Source organism: Carcharodon carcharias, chromosome 2, assembly GCF_017639515.1.
Source record: "Carcharodon carcharias isolate sCarCar2 chromosome 2, sCarCar2.pri, whole genome shotgun sequence".
Lineage (NCBI taxonomy): Eukaryota > Metazoa > Chordata > Chondrichthyes > Lamniformes > Lamnidae > Carcharodon > Carcharodon carcharias.
The window spans coordinates 84,753,258-84,767,220 of NC_054468.1; the positions used below are offsets into that span (position 1 = coordinate 84,753,258).

Below are 13,963 nucleotides of genomic sequence, written 5' to 3' on the forward strand. Positions count from 1 at the left end.
AGTCCCTTATGGGCCCTACTCTTTCCCTGGTTATCCTCTTCCCATTGATATACTTAGAGAATATCTTCGGATTTTCCCTACTTTTACCAGCCAGAGCTTTCTCATAACCCCTCTTTGCTCTCCTAATTGCTTTCTTAATCTCCAACCTGCACTTTCTGTACTCCACTAATGCCTCGGTTGATTTGCTTCCCTTGTACCTGCTAAAAGCCTCTCTTTTCCTTCTCATCGTAACCAGAATATCTCTGGTCATCCATGGTTCTCTGGGCTTGTTACCCCTATTACCCTAAATGGAAATGTTGAGCCTGTGCCCTCCCCATTTCCTTTTTGAACACCCCCCCCACTGCTCCTCTGTAGATTGCCCCACAGGTAACTGTTCCCAGTCTACCTTGGCCAGATTCTGCCTTATTTTACTAAAATCCACTTTCCCCAATCCAAAACATTTTTTTGCAACTTGTTGATTTCTTTGTCCACAACATCTCTGCATAGATGTTGCTTGGCCTGAGTGTTTCCAGCATCCAGAGTATTTTACTTTTTTATTATTTTAATGCTGGATGTATGGAATGGGCATGTGGAAAGGGGCTGACTGTATCAAGAAAGAGTTGGATTAATGCTTGGAGGAAAATTTGATAGAGAAGGCATGCGAGTTACTGTGGAACATGATATGCATTAGACACATGAACCAGAACAGATAGAATGCAGAGGTCTTTTTTAATCCTGTGTACTTTTAGAAACTACTGAATGATGGCAGATTTCCTTTAACCAGTACACACCTGTTTCCTCCCCATCTTCCTCATCCTGCTCACCATCACTGTTGGATGCAATGTGAGGCACGGGACCGTCGTCCTCACTGGCTCCTCGGCTCTCATTGTGTTCCAGTGATATTCTCACATCTTTTTCACTATCTGTGTCATTCATTCGATCACGGCTCCCTTCCTGCTCTCCGCTGCTGTCTTCATTTATGGAGTGGTTCTCCTTATCACTGCCTGCTTCATCCTCTGATTGCTCAACACTACGAGCCTTCTTGGGTTCCTCACTCTCGGAATCACTGCTAACGTGGTTGTCCTCCCTGCTCTGTGGGTGGCCAGGGCCGTCAATGCCTTCTGCATCACTCTGATCTTCTTTGTGGCTTTCATCCTGAAACAGAAGCAAATGAAAACATCCAAAGACTGGGCTTTTAAAAATACTTTCATTTATGAAGTGTCTTTAACAATGGAATGAAATGGAGCTGGAAAAAATAAGAAGCTAAAATAAAAGGGAGGATGCCAAGTCAGCAAGGGAGAATTATAAAGTATTACTTGAAAGGCTTATTGAAAACATAGGGCACGGAAAGGTTTTTAAAGTTGCAGCAAGTAGTGGAGAAGTAGAGCTGTTTAGAGATGCAATTCCAGAAATAGGACTGTTGTGACTAGAATTCTATCATTGACAGAAAGATAAAAGGGTGGATGAGGAATGTGTTAAAGGCCAGGGATGGAGATGATGAGAAGGAAGGGCTAAAAGGCTGGAGGTTATGGAGATAGCTGCAGTGAAATGAAGAAGAACTTGAGGATGAGCATCTTAAATTTAAGGTGAGGACAGGGCTGGTAGGATAAGAGGACTGAGCATGATCCATATGCCTCAATATCAAACCAGGTGGTATCTTTATCCAGAGGATTTCTCTCCCAAAATTAACATTCCTTCTCATGTCCGCAGCTGCTTGGTTCATTGTTACTCCCATAAATTGCAGGATTCAATCCTAGCTGAAGTTAAAAATTGCAACTTCAAGAACTGAGCGGATGTGTTCCAGCTTCTAGGTGAACGACAACTTGCAATGAAATGGTGCCTTTTAGAGAACAAAATACCCCGAACACTTCACAGAGATTGAATTAGACAAAAATGGATAGAGCATTTTTAGATAGAGCAAAGTAGTGAATTTCAAAGAGATGATAAGGTGTTACACCAAGCCATAAGAGGCTATACCAAACAATATGTTCATTTTTCCCAAAGATTACTGATAATATGAGTACTATGAAAGATTTGTTAGGGAAAAAGTAAAGTTGCAAAGGCATATTGGAACAATGGGATTTACATTAAAAAATGGAGAATGTATAAACGAGCTGAGATTGTGCGTAAGGAGAAGGCATTCTAAGAGTGAACAAGTGTGAAAAGCCTCCAGCCTGTATACCTCAAGTTGCTGTCTACAGGAACCGAAGTGAAGAAAACTCACTGTGAACGTCACTGTCCAGGGTATTGTGCGCTTTGCCTAGGTCTGTTGAAATTTATTTGTTTTTACTGTTGCCTTAACGGAGGTGTAACTGGGAGTCAGATTAATTAGGGGAGCTAGGAGTTATCATAAGAGCGATTTGTATACCTATGTATGTGCTTAAAATCTTTTCTTCTATTAATAAATGTTTAATTAAGTTTTGTAAAACAAAACCTCTAAGACTTGGCAGACTTATTACTGCTGAATTCAAGGCACGCGTCTCGAAATTAAACTACAAATTGCAAAACAGTTGTGGCAGCTGTTTCAAGTTTCCCTCTGGGATTTGAGCAGCTCAGCATTTACCATCGGCTGTGTCATAACAGGTGATCCTTGTGGGACAGACAGGATATGGGTCAGAAGCTCAACTCAGGATTGAATAGGATGTTGAGGACAGTTCATGAGTGTGTCATTTTTGTTATTGGAAGGTGCGTAGAGAAATGAAGCCATAGGTTATTATTGCGCTCCAGGATGATCCAAGAATAGTGGTTTGCTTTGGCTAGAGGACAGCGAGATCTAAGAGCACTTGATGTGGTCCAGCCAGATTTGGTGAGGTAAGGCAAACCAGTTATGTTCCAGATACGCTTGTGTCTGCATCCACTGGCCTTGAGCAACTGACTATGTGGACATTACCACAGGGAAGTGACCAGAATGACAAATGAAACTCTTACCTCAGAGTGATGTCCCACACTGCTGCCTTCAGATGCAGCACGGTGTTCAGTCGAGTCTTCCTGATCATCCGAGTCTGAATTATGTTCATCTTGTACTGGCGTTGCTCCACCATCATCTATTTGAAGTAAAGCAACAGTCACTGTCACAGCACCAGTGCCTGTGCATGTCACTATCAGAGCCCTCCTGATACCTTAGTGCACATAACCAGCACAGTCAAAAGTACTTTGTTGGCTATGAAGCATTTTAGGATGGCTTAAGGTGGAAATTTGTTCTTTCTTTTCCTATATTCTACTAAACTTAGGTAGGGTGAATTAGAACATTGTCAAAACATCAGGTACGGTAATGTTATGTCACTAGTATCCAGAGATGAGCATTTAAATCCCATCAATGCAACAAGAGAATTTAAATTCAATTAATTAAATAAGTCTACAATAGAAAGCTAGAATCAGTAACAACCACCATGACACTACCAGTTTGATGTAAAAAAAAACCCATCTGGTTCACTAATGCCCTTTAAGGAAGGAAATCTGGGTTCTTTCCCAGGCTGGCATACATATGACTCTGTGGCCGACTCTTAACTGCCCCCATGCATGTCACTCAATTGTATCAAACCGCTCTGAAAAAGTTGAAGAATAAAATCGTACAGACTACCTGGCACCTGACACAACAAAGGCACAACCAGAACAGTCAACCCTGTAGAGTCCTCCTCACTAACATCTGGGGACTTTCTGGGAGACTAGGAGAGCTGTCCTACCGACTAGTCAAGCAACAGCCTGATATACTCACAGAATCTTACCTTTTGGCAATAATCCAGACACTCTTATCATCATCCCTGTGTATGTTTCTTTCCCCCCACACCCGTAATCAGGGGCAGGAGGCGTGACTATGAGTGAGGGAGGAATGGATATCAAGGAGTTAGCACTGGAGGAGCCTCAATGCTTGCACTATATACCACAAGTACATAAAAAGAGAGCAGTTAAAGTAAACGCTGGTCTCATAAGGGATGAGAATGGGATATTAATAATGGGGAACAAGGAAATGTCAGAACTTGAACTAGTATTTTTATTATTGTCTTTATGGTAGAAGACACAAATAAAATCCCTATAATAGCAGAGAGTCAAGGGACAAAAGGGAGGGCAGAACTTAAAGCAATCACAATCACTCGAGAAAAAGTATGAGACAAACTAATGGAACTAAAGGTTCCCAAGTCTCCTAAATCTAATGGCCTACATTGAACCTAATGGCCTACATCCTAGGGTGTTACAAATGTGGCTGCAGTGATAGTGGATGCATTGATTGTAATCTTCCAAAAAATTCTGGAAAGGTCCCAGCAGATTGGAAAACTACAAATATAACGCTCCTATTCAGGAAAAGAGGAAGACAGAAAGCAGGAAACTATAGGCCAGTTAGCCTAATACCATCATTGAGAAAATGCTGGAATTCATTATAAAGGAGGTACGAGCAAGACATTTAGAAAATCATAATACAATCAGGCAGAGTCAACATGGTTTTGTGAAATGGAAATTGTGTTTGACAAATTTATTAGAGTACTTTGAGGATGCAAGAAGCAGGGTGGATAAAGGAAAACCAGCACATGTTTATTTGGATTTTCAAAAAAGCATTCGATAAGGTGCCACAAAAAAGGTTACTGCACAAGATAAAAGCTCATGGCATTAAAGATAACATAGTAGCACAGACAGAGGATTGGCTAATGAACAAAGAGAGAGTCGGGATAAATGGGTCATTTCAGGTTGGCAAACTGTAACTAGAGGGCCAAATAACCAATTGCTTGTTTTTAAGTGGAGTTGGTTGAGGGTAATGGGAGAATTTCCTACTTTTCAAATAGTGCCATGGGGACCTGTATGTGCACCTGAAAAGGCAAATGAAGACCATGGTTTAACTTGGGTCTCTGACTACCTGCCTGCCCTGGTGCCACTTCTTGGTTTTCTTTGACTCCCCTACTTTTTTTAAGTAAATGGCCCATTTCCACCTATTCTCAGTAGTCTGCCCACCCCCATCCCTAAAACTACTGCTACGTTATGTAGACCTCCTGGTTCCTACCCCATTTAAATGCCTCTTTTTAAAAAACCAAGCCTTAACATGCAGTGTGTTCTCTTGTCTGGCTTGTTATTTCTAAAGGGCCACTAAATGATACTGGGGGTCCCCTGCTCAGTCTTTTTGCTTAGTGAACATTTTTCATCCACTGTTGTTGCACAGCGTGGGTTTTATCATGCAGCCTCATTGCATTACTACATCCACCCCTACCTAATTCCACCATTACATCCTTCTCTGTCTAGAGAGTGTACACTTAAGGATTGCTACTTCAGCAAGAATTGGGAATTTGGTACCTTTTATCAACAGCAATGCTGAGCAGGAGAGAAGTATAATCTGAACTCCACACAGGAATACTTAGTAGAGAATAAGCTTGGGAACAATGAGCTAGAACTTAGCAATTAAGTATATATACATCATACTGTACATCATCAAATATACTTCCCCAGCTTAAAATTGGTCTTGTTCAAGGAAATACTATCCTCCCAAAACAGATGCAACAGGTTGTCAAAGAAACAGCTTTGGCTTCAAATGGGAAGAAGACTCAAGAAATGATGCGAGAAACTCAGCAAGAGGAACAGTGAGCATATTCAAAAGAAAATGCAAGGGTGATTTGAGAGGAATGTACAACAGTGTGCATGAGCAGGGGCACAGGGGCAGTACAAGTGAAGGTGTCGTCACCACAACAACCTGGTGCACCAAATGCTGAAATGGGGAATTACAGGCTAGCACACCTGTAATAATGCTTTACCTATTCATAACCTGCACATAAGTAAATAAGTTGCAACCACTCAATGCGAGGAGGCCTGTATTACTGTTCATTTCACAGGCAAAAACTGTGATCATTATCAGCAAGATCACCAACTACACAAAATAATTAGCCTCACAATACCAAAATTCATTGTAATACAGACCATGATTTTCAGAATGCTTACACACAGCACGTGCAAACTCATCATCATGAAGTATCTGAATCTTTGCAGTCACACACACACAATCTGATATGTTAAGGCTCCAACGTCCGCCTGGGGATACTTAAACTTTGACAGTCAGTTGTCTAATTTCCACTCTCTACATCCCCCACCTTCAAAAGCCTGATCATTAACACCTTGGGCCTCCTCCTCTGACCTCGCTTCTACTCAGGTCTGACCTACGGTTATGAAGCACCTTTGGCATGTGAAAAAACTCTGATATAATTATTAGCTGTTTTTAGCCTGCACAAAAAGTTGAAGGTGCAGGACTGCGCACAGTTGACCAACATGTCCAATCACCTGACATGAAGGGGAACATTTTGTGGAAACCATTAAATACAAGCACTTAAATTCTTTGCTGCATAAAGTCAATGAAGGGATGATTATTAGTGTTTGGAAAGGTGACTCTGACTGCCTGTATGGGAAAGGTTCCTATCAATTTCATTAATCAGGAACTATTCTGATTTAACCTAGTTGTCTAAACTGTAATTAATTAATATCTGTGCAGTTGTCATCAATAAATAAGCCTGGTGTTGCTTGGGTAGCCGAGAGCTACTGTTCCTGTTTGAAGTTCTCTGAAAGTGCCTATTCTAGGATTACAAGCATTACCAGATTTTGAAATAAAAGAATGCTGGGTTAGCTGAATCAAATTTCATTCCAGACAGTTTAATAAATCATTGATCATATTACAAAAAATTTCCAGTTTGAATGTTCTTTTATAAATCTTTTAGTCGACTTTCATACCTTAGTGAAAGTGATTTTAATCTATACTCGACCTGTAAACTACCTGAACCCAATCATGACAACTTTCATTTGTGAGCAGTCACCATAACTCAAACAGTTGCCTGACTGGAACACACTACTGGATGGTCCATGCTACCAGCACAGGGTCAGTGATGACTCTAATGTACTTGTCAGTTGATTACTGACATATTGGTGTCCCTGCTCATTAGTGGAAGGGGACTTTGGAGCTGAGATGTCTCTAAAATTACATGATCTAGTGATGGGGGAGCAGAATAAAGTGTGTGGCACAGTAAGTAACCTTAAACTGAGTAAGTCTGCAGGACTCCAGAGCACTACTGTTAACCAACAACCAGTCTGGTTCAGTCACAGAATCAGAAGGGCAGACTTATCACTGGAGGGGGAATTCTTTCCATTTAAACCTGCAAGGCAGTGGCCAAATGGATGGGACAGTCCGCAAGGAGAAGCAACAGGAAGCTTAGAAAAAAATACATGCATTTATATAACTGCCTTTCACAACCTCAGTACATCTCAAGATGCCACAGACAATGAAGTGCTTATGAAGTGTACATACTGCTGTACGGTAGTTGCGGCTGATTTACACAGAGCAAGCTCCCTCAAACAGCATGAATATTGGTCAAGAGATAAATATTGGAGGAGAAAATTCACCAGCTCATCTTCGAATAATATCACAGAATCTTTTACCAGCAAGTTGTTGCTGCTGACCATTCCTTCCCGAACACCACCCACACATTTATCATCTCCAACACTTTCTCCCCTGCCTCTGGCACCATTACTTACAAAACAAGAGATGCAACCCCTTGGTTTCATCTCCTCCCTTCCCACCCTCCAGTGCTCTAAACACATCCTGGGACTTGTACATCTTTTAACTTAGTGTATATTGTGTTTGATGTTTATGATGCAGCTTCCATTACACTGAGACTACTTGCAAATTGAGTGATTCTTTTGCTGAACACCTCAGTTCAGTCCACAAGCATTACACTGAGGCTTGGATGCTTTCCACTTGAAATCTCCATCCCAACCTGACTCCCATGTCCTTAGCCAACATTGTTCCCAATAAGCTTGATGAAAACGTGAAGGTCAGCAACCCATCTTTCTATCAGGTACCCAGAAGTTGTAATGAGTTTCATTTAAATCTTAAATCTCAACCACTGCTTTCATTTTCTCTCAAGACAGAAGTTGATAATGGAGGATGGCTGAACCAGTGCCACTGGGAGTGACAGAGGTGTTTGGCTAGTGCTTGGGACATGGACTCCCTATAGCCAGCAGGGTGTTGTGCATGCCCAAGGTCTAACTGCCATTCTACTGCCACAGCAACTTATCCGCTTTGCCAGATTTGCTATGCTTTTCCTCCCACCACCACTTCAGCTCATACTTTTTGTTCTTCTGCAACCAACTACAACTTAGGACAACTCATCTTTTATCTCCATATTTGTTCCATTATTAGCCATTTTGCCTTGTACTATCATCCCTTTTGGCATTTGATCACTCCTGCCCTCCAACCTATCACAGATCTTTCCCTTGCTCTGCAAATGCACAAAAAATGCAAATTTCCAACATCTTCCAGTTCTGACAAAAGATAATTGATCTGAAATATTAACTTGTTTCTCTCTGTGAATGCTGCCTGACCTGCTGAATGCTTCCAGCATCTTATTTCAGATTTCCAGTATCCACATTATTTTACTATTGTTGTCACCCTCCAGCTGAGAAGGCAGACAGGGCCTTGGGTTTAACAACTCATCCAAAAGATGTCACCTTTGACAGTGCATCATTCCCTCAGTACTGTACTGATAGGTCAGTCTTGATTGCATGCTCAAGTCTCTGGAGTAGGGCTTGAACCCACGAACTTCCGACTCAGAAGCAAGAGTGCTGACACCTTAGCACTCACTCACTGTGTGCTGGAAGGCTATGTGGGTTTTAGTTGGTTGAATGCCAGCATTCCGCCTGAGTATAGGATCTGGGGGCGGTGAGCATACCATTCCTGGCTTCTTCCAACTTAACCACAACTCTGGGTCTCCTCTGACCCTGCAATTCTCCAAGAACTAGACGTTCCTCTGATGCTGGCCTCTTCTACTGTTGATTCCTCGACATTGCGGTCGTGTCTTCAGCTCCTCAGACACAAAGCTCTGGAGTTCCATCCCTGAACCTCTCTCTCCTCCTTTAAGACTCATCTTACCCCTATCTCTCTGACCAAGCTTTTAGCCATCTGTCCTAATATCTTATACGTCTTGGTGTCTGTCAGTGTTCCTTCGATAATGGTCTATGTGAAGCGTCCTATTACATAAAAAACGCTATATAAATATAGGATGTTGTTGAAGTTTGGGAACCCATTGGGCCGACATAAATCAGCAGACTGATACAAAACACGGGTCCTAACGGCCCAGGCCCGGGATCAGGATCAGGGCCCTGCCCTCACTGGCCGCCTGTCAACAAGGGGCTCCGCTTTCATCAGCGGCCCAGGATCGGGATCAAGGCCCCGCGGACACACACCCAGCCCGGGCCCTCCTGGCTCTTACCTTCCCCATCCGGGTAGTACTCGTCCTCTAAATCCATGGCCGCGGGCAGACGACAGCCCGCTCCGGCTCAGCCCCCGACACCGTGCACCTTCCGCCCGGCCTCTCGTCACCAAACACAAGTGGCTCTGCGGCCTACAGCCCCGGCAGCATTGCGCATGCCCGCGGGTCAGAGGTTACGAAGCACGTGATCAGTACTGATGGCGGCTCAGACCAGACGCATGCGCACGATCGTCAGGTTCAGAGCTGGTCCTGATGGGGATGGGGCCTCGGAACTTTAGTGAGCTTACGTGAGATCTTTGGCTGAACAAGTCGATTCTGGAAAGGCCAAATTTGCCATACTTCAAGTCGTCCATTGCCTGTAGTGCGGAATAATCTCGACCTTGTTTTTGGGGCAGTTGTTTGTTTTGGAGTTTCTAAAAATACATATCATTTTGGTGGTGGTGAACTCCTGCCCACAGTTGGTGTCACCATATACATTGATTGTCAGCTGGAGTTTCCCATTTGTCATGAATGTTGTTGAGGGCGTTCATGTTTTTTTTGACAGGAAGCTTGAATCGAGCTTTGCTTGTCTGTTGGCACGGGCTACTTCCCTGTATAGCTTATCCCCAGCTTCCATCCTGTGCACATTCCGAAGCCAGCCAAACCTTCTTTGCTTGATTAGTGGTCTGATGCTTAGCATATCTGCCCTAGAAAAGATGACTTTATTTGTGACTTTGCCTTTCTATGTGATGCCAAGGATACGTCGTAGACACCAGAGATGGAAGTTATTGAGCCTTTGACCTTGGTAGGTGTAAAGCCATAAGAAATGGGATGAGTGGGCCATTCAGCTCACTGAGCCTGCTCTACCATGCAATTAAATCATGGCTGATCTGATTATGGCCTTATCTCCATTTTCCTCCCTGTCTCCCATAATGCTTGACTTCCTTGTCTATCAAAAATCTGTCTAACTCAGCCTTGAATATATTCAGTAACCCAGCCTGCACTAATCTCTCCAGAAGAGATTTCCAAAGACTAACATTCCTTTGAGAGAAGAAGTTCCTCCTTATCTCAAATGGAAGACCCCTTTTTAAACTGTATCCCCTAGCTCTAGATTCCCCACAAGGGGGAATGTCATTTCATCATCTACGCTGCCAAGACCCCTCAATTTTATATGTTTCAATAAGATCACCTCTCATTTTTCTAAACTCCAATGACTATCGGCCCAACCTGCTCAATCTTTCCTCATAAGATAGCCCATTCATCTGAGGAATCAGCCTAGTGAACATTCTCTGAACTGCAGGTATATCCCTCCTTAAGTAAGGAGATTAAAACTATACACAGTACTCCAGGTGCAGTTATAGCAAGACTTCCACTTATATACTCCATCCCCCTTGCAATAAAGGCCAACACTCCATTTGCCTTCCTTGCTGTATCTGCAAGCTAAGTTTTTGTGATTCATGCATAGGGACACCCTGATCCCTCTGTACCATAGCATTCTGTAGTCTCTTTCCTTGTAAATAATATTCTTTTTATGTTTTTCCTGACAAGGTGGAAAACGTCTCATTTTCCCACATTGTACTCCATCTGCCAGATTTTTGCCCATTCACTTAAAATATCTATATCCCTGTGCAGACTGTTTGTATCCTCCTCACAATTTGCTCTCCTATCTTTATATCATCAACAAATTTTGCTAAAATACAGCCAATCCCTCCATCCATGTCATTACTGTAGGTTGTAAATAAGGCTTTGCTGCCATTTGGCAATGTGCTGAATATGCAGGCCTTATAGATAAGGTCTTGGTCCTGTTAGTCAATTTGTTGTTTTTACATAGCCATTTTGTTAGCCAAAATTGTTGGCTGACTGTCTGTCACCATAGATCCAAGGTATTGGAATTTGCTGACTATTTCCAGAGGTCTGTTGTTGAGTCTGATCACAGTGGAGAGACAACACCCAACAATCCATAATTACAGTTTTCTTGACACTGATGATGGAGAACACTGCAATCATCAGTAAAACCATCACTGTAACCATCAGAAACACCATCACTGTAATCATCAGTAAAATCATTGTTGTAATCATCAAAACAACACCACTGTAATCATTAGTAACATAATCACTGCAATTATCACTAAGATCACCATTGCAATCATCAGTATAATTAATACCTTAATTGTCAGTAACAACATAAATAAAATCATCAGCAATCAATGTGATAATGACCAGATAATCTATTTTAATGGATGTTGGTTGAGGGATAAATATTGGCCAGGACACCTGCTCTTCTTTAAATAGTGCCACAGGATCTTTTACATCCATCCAAGCAGGCAGAGGGAGGCTCAGTTTGCTGCCTTATCCAAAATACACAACATCACTCCCTGAGCACTGCATTGTCAACATTGATTTTTGTGCTCAAGCTCTGTGTGACTTGAACCTTGTGATTCAGAAACAAGAGCACTACCAACTGAGCCACATCTGATATCACAAAGGAGAAGTAAAATGGCAGGTGACTGACAGCTCAGGGCCTTGCTTGCAAATTGAACAGAGATGTTCAGGAAGGAAATCATCCAATCTGCATTTGATCTCCTCAGCAGTGGATACAGAATAATAATTGAAAGAAATACAAGTAAATTGATATAAAAACAGAAAATGCTGGAAATAATTAGCAGATCTGGAAGAATCTGTAGAGAGACAAACAGAGTTAACACTTCAGGTTGTAACCTTTCATCAGAACACTATTATTGTTTGGCGTCTGTAGGAAAGGCTGAATGCCAACTTGCCAACACTTCCTCCTACCTCCCCCTGGACCATGGCCCCACCACCCAACATTGATCCATTGTTTCCAGGACTGGCACTGACCTCCTCTGAAGATCTTCCTTCCATGGCATCCCACCTCATAGTCCCCAACCCCATGTGGCCCACAACTTCCCAAGATCCACAAACAGGACAACCCTGGTAGACCTGTTGTTTCAGCTTGTTCCTGCCCCACTGAACTGACTTTTTCTACCTTGATTCTATTTTTTCTCCCCTTGTACAGTCTGCCCCCACTACAACTGTTCTGATGCCCTTGGTCACTTTAACAGTTTACAATTTCCTGGTTCTAACCGTTCCACCATAGATGCCCAGTCTCTCTCCACCTCCACCACCACCCACCCACCCAGCAGGTTATCCACGTCTTCTTTGAATGGAGGTCTATCCAGTCTTCATTCACCATCACCTTCCTTCGCCTGGCTGAACTTGTTATCTCATTGAACAACTCTTTTAACTCATCTTACATCCTCCAAATAAAGGTGTTGCTATGGGTTCCCGCACACATCCTAGTTATGCTTGTCTTTTTGTGGCATATATGGAACATTTTTTGTTCCAGTCTGAACCGGGCCCCCCTTCCTCAACTCTTTTTCCGGTACATGGACAATTGTAGCAATGCTGCTTCCTGTTTCCATCAGAACTGGAAAACTTCACCAACTTTGCTTCTAATTTCCACCCTGCTCCAATCTTCACATGGTCCATCTCCAACACGTTCCTTTCAAATTCTCCGTCTTCATTTCTGGAGATAATAGTACTTCTTAGGAAAGGTCATGGCCTGAAATGTTAACACTGGGAGGAATCTTGCAAAGCTTCTGGGAGTTAGAAACAAGGTGGGTGGGGGCACTTAATTGAGTGGGAGAGCAAAATGTCAGCTTCCCAATGTCGAGATGAAGGCTGGTTATTAAGTTCGTGGCAGATTGAGGGTGGATCATTCTTCCCAATAGCAAGTGGGGGAAACCTATTTTTAATATATTGCATGTCATGCATCCTCATTAAAACACAACTTTTCCAGTTAACTTGTACCTTTGGAATTAAGTAGGCAGCAAATGAGAAAGATATGCCTTCAGATTCATGATCGATTAAGGGGGCATGCTTCAGATGAGGTTGTCTTTCTGGTGGATCTGAACTGAGTAGGAGCTACTTTTCTCGTATGGGGAGCTTTGTTGAACAAGGGGAAGGAGATTGAGTGTTGGCTGTGAAAGGGGCATGGCTGAAAAAGTGACAGAGGGAGATGGCAACCCTACGAAGGTTCATGGCAATAAGAGCTCTCACGAAAAGACAGTCATAGCTAGGACCTATGAGGTTCACATAACAATACTTTTGTATTTACACATGCTGGATATCCTATTATTGGTAGCAGTATACAGAATATGGAGTTGTCAGAAACCAGCAGAATGCAAAATGCCACTAGACTGTAGTGCAGCCATGAGGGGGGGTCAAGCTAAGACATGCATTTGGACAGGAATTTTTCCATAACCAATAGCTGTGCAAGAACAGAAAGCAGAATTTGATTTTTGCAAAGGTTTGGTGCTGGTAAGAATTTAGTTCCATTCAATTTGTGATTTTTAAATACACAGACATGGGTGAGAGAACAAAATCATTTGTGATGGGTGTGAACTGTGAATAGTGAGCCATAATGGATTGCCATGGTATGCAAGAACAGCCAATTTGCACTAAGTTTCAGAAAATGTCTATTTGAGGAACAATTGGCTCTACTGTACAGCATCAGGGAAGCTGTTTGTTTCTGCATTGTACGTGGTAATCCAAGGGGCAGCATTAGATAGTTTAGGCTACTGGGATAGAGAGAAGTCGGTGACCATCTGCAGGGGGAGTAAGGGTGCATGGGAAGTACTGAGTTAGTGGAATTGTCTGATAGATATGCAATGTTGAAAGTATGAAGTATCCTGAACAAACATTACTACTGTCAAGCAAGCAATTATCCAGAGAAAGATAGGGAGCGGTGAGTAGAC

General features: G+C 42.6%; 1 protein-coding gene across 3 annotated transcripts in view; it reads right to left on the reverse strand.

The window, feature by feature from the left end:
* LOC121291996 (protein IWS1 homolog) overlaps positions 1–9,364 on the reverse strand; it is a 47,509-nt gene extending 38,145 nt beyond the window's left edge. For all 3 annotated transcript variants that reach the window (XM_041213727.1, XM_041213735.1, XM_041213716.1), the window contains exons 1-3: positions 9,210–9,364; positions 2,908–3,023; positions 771–1,134 (exon numbers count right to left, since the gene is read on the reverse strand). In XM_041213727.1, the coding sequence (XP_041069661.1) occupies positions 771–1,134; positions 2,908–3,023; positions 9,210–9,246 (517 nt within the window). In that variant the 5' untranslated portion in view covers positions 9,247–9,364. The remainder of the gene's footprint in view (positions 1–770; positions 1,135–2,907; positions 3,024–9,209) is intronic.
* Positions 9,365–13,963: the final 4,599 nt, after the last annotated feature.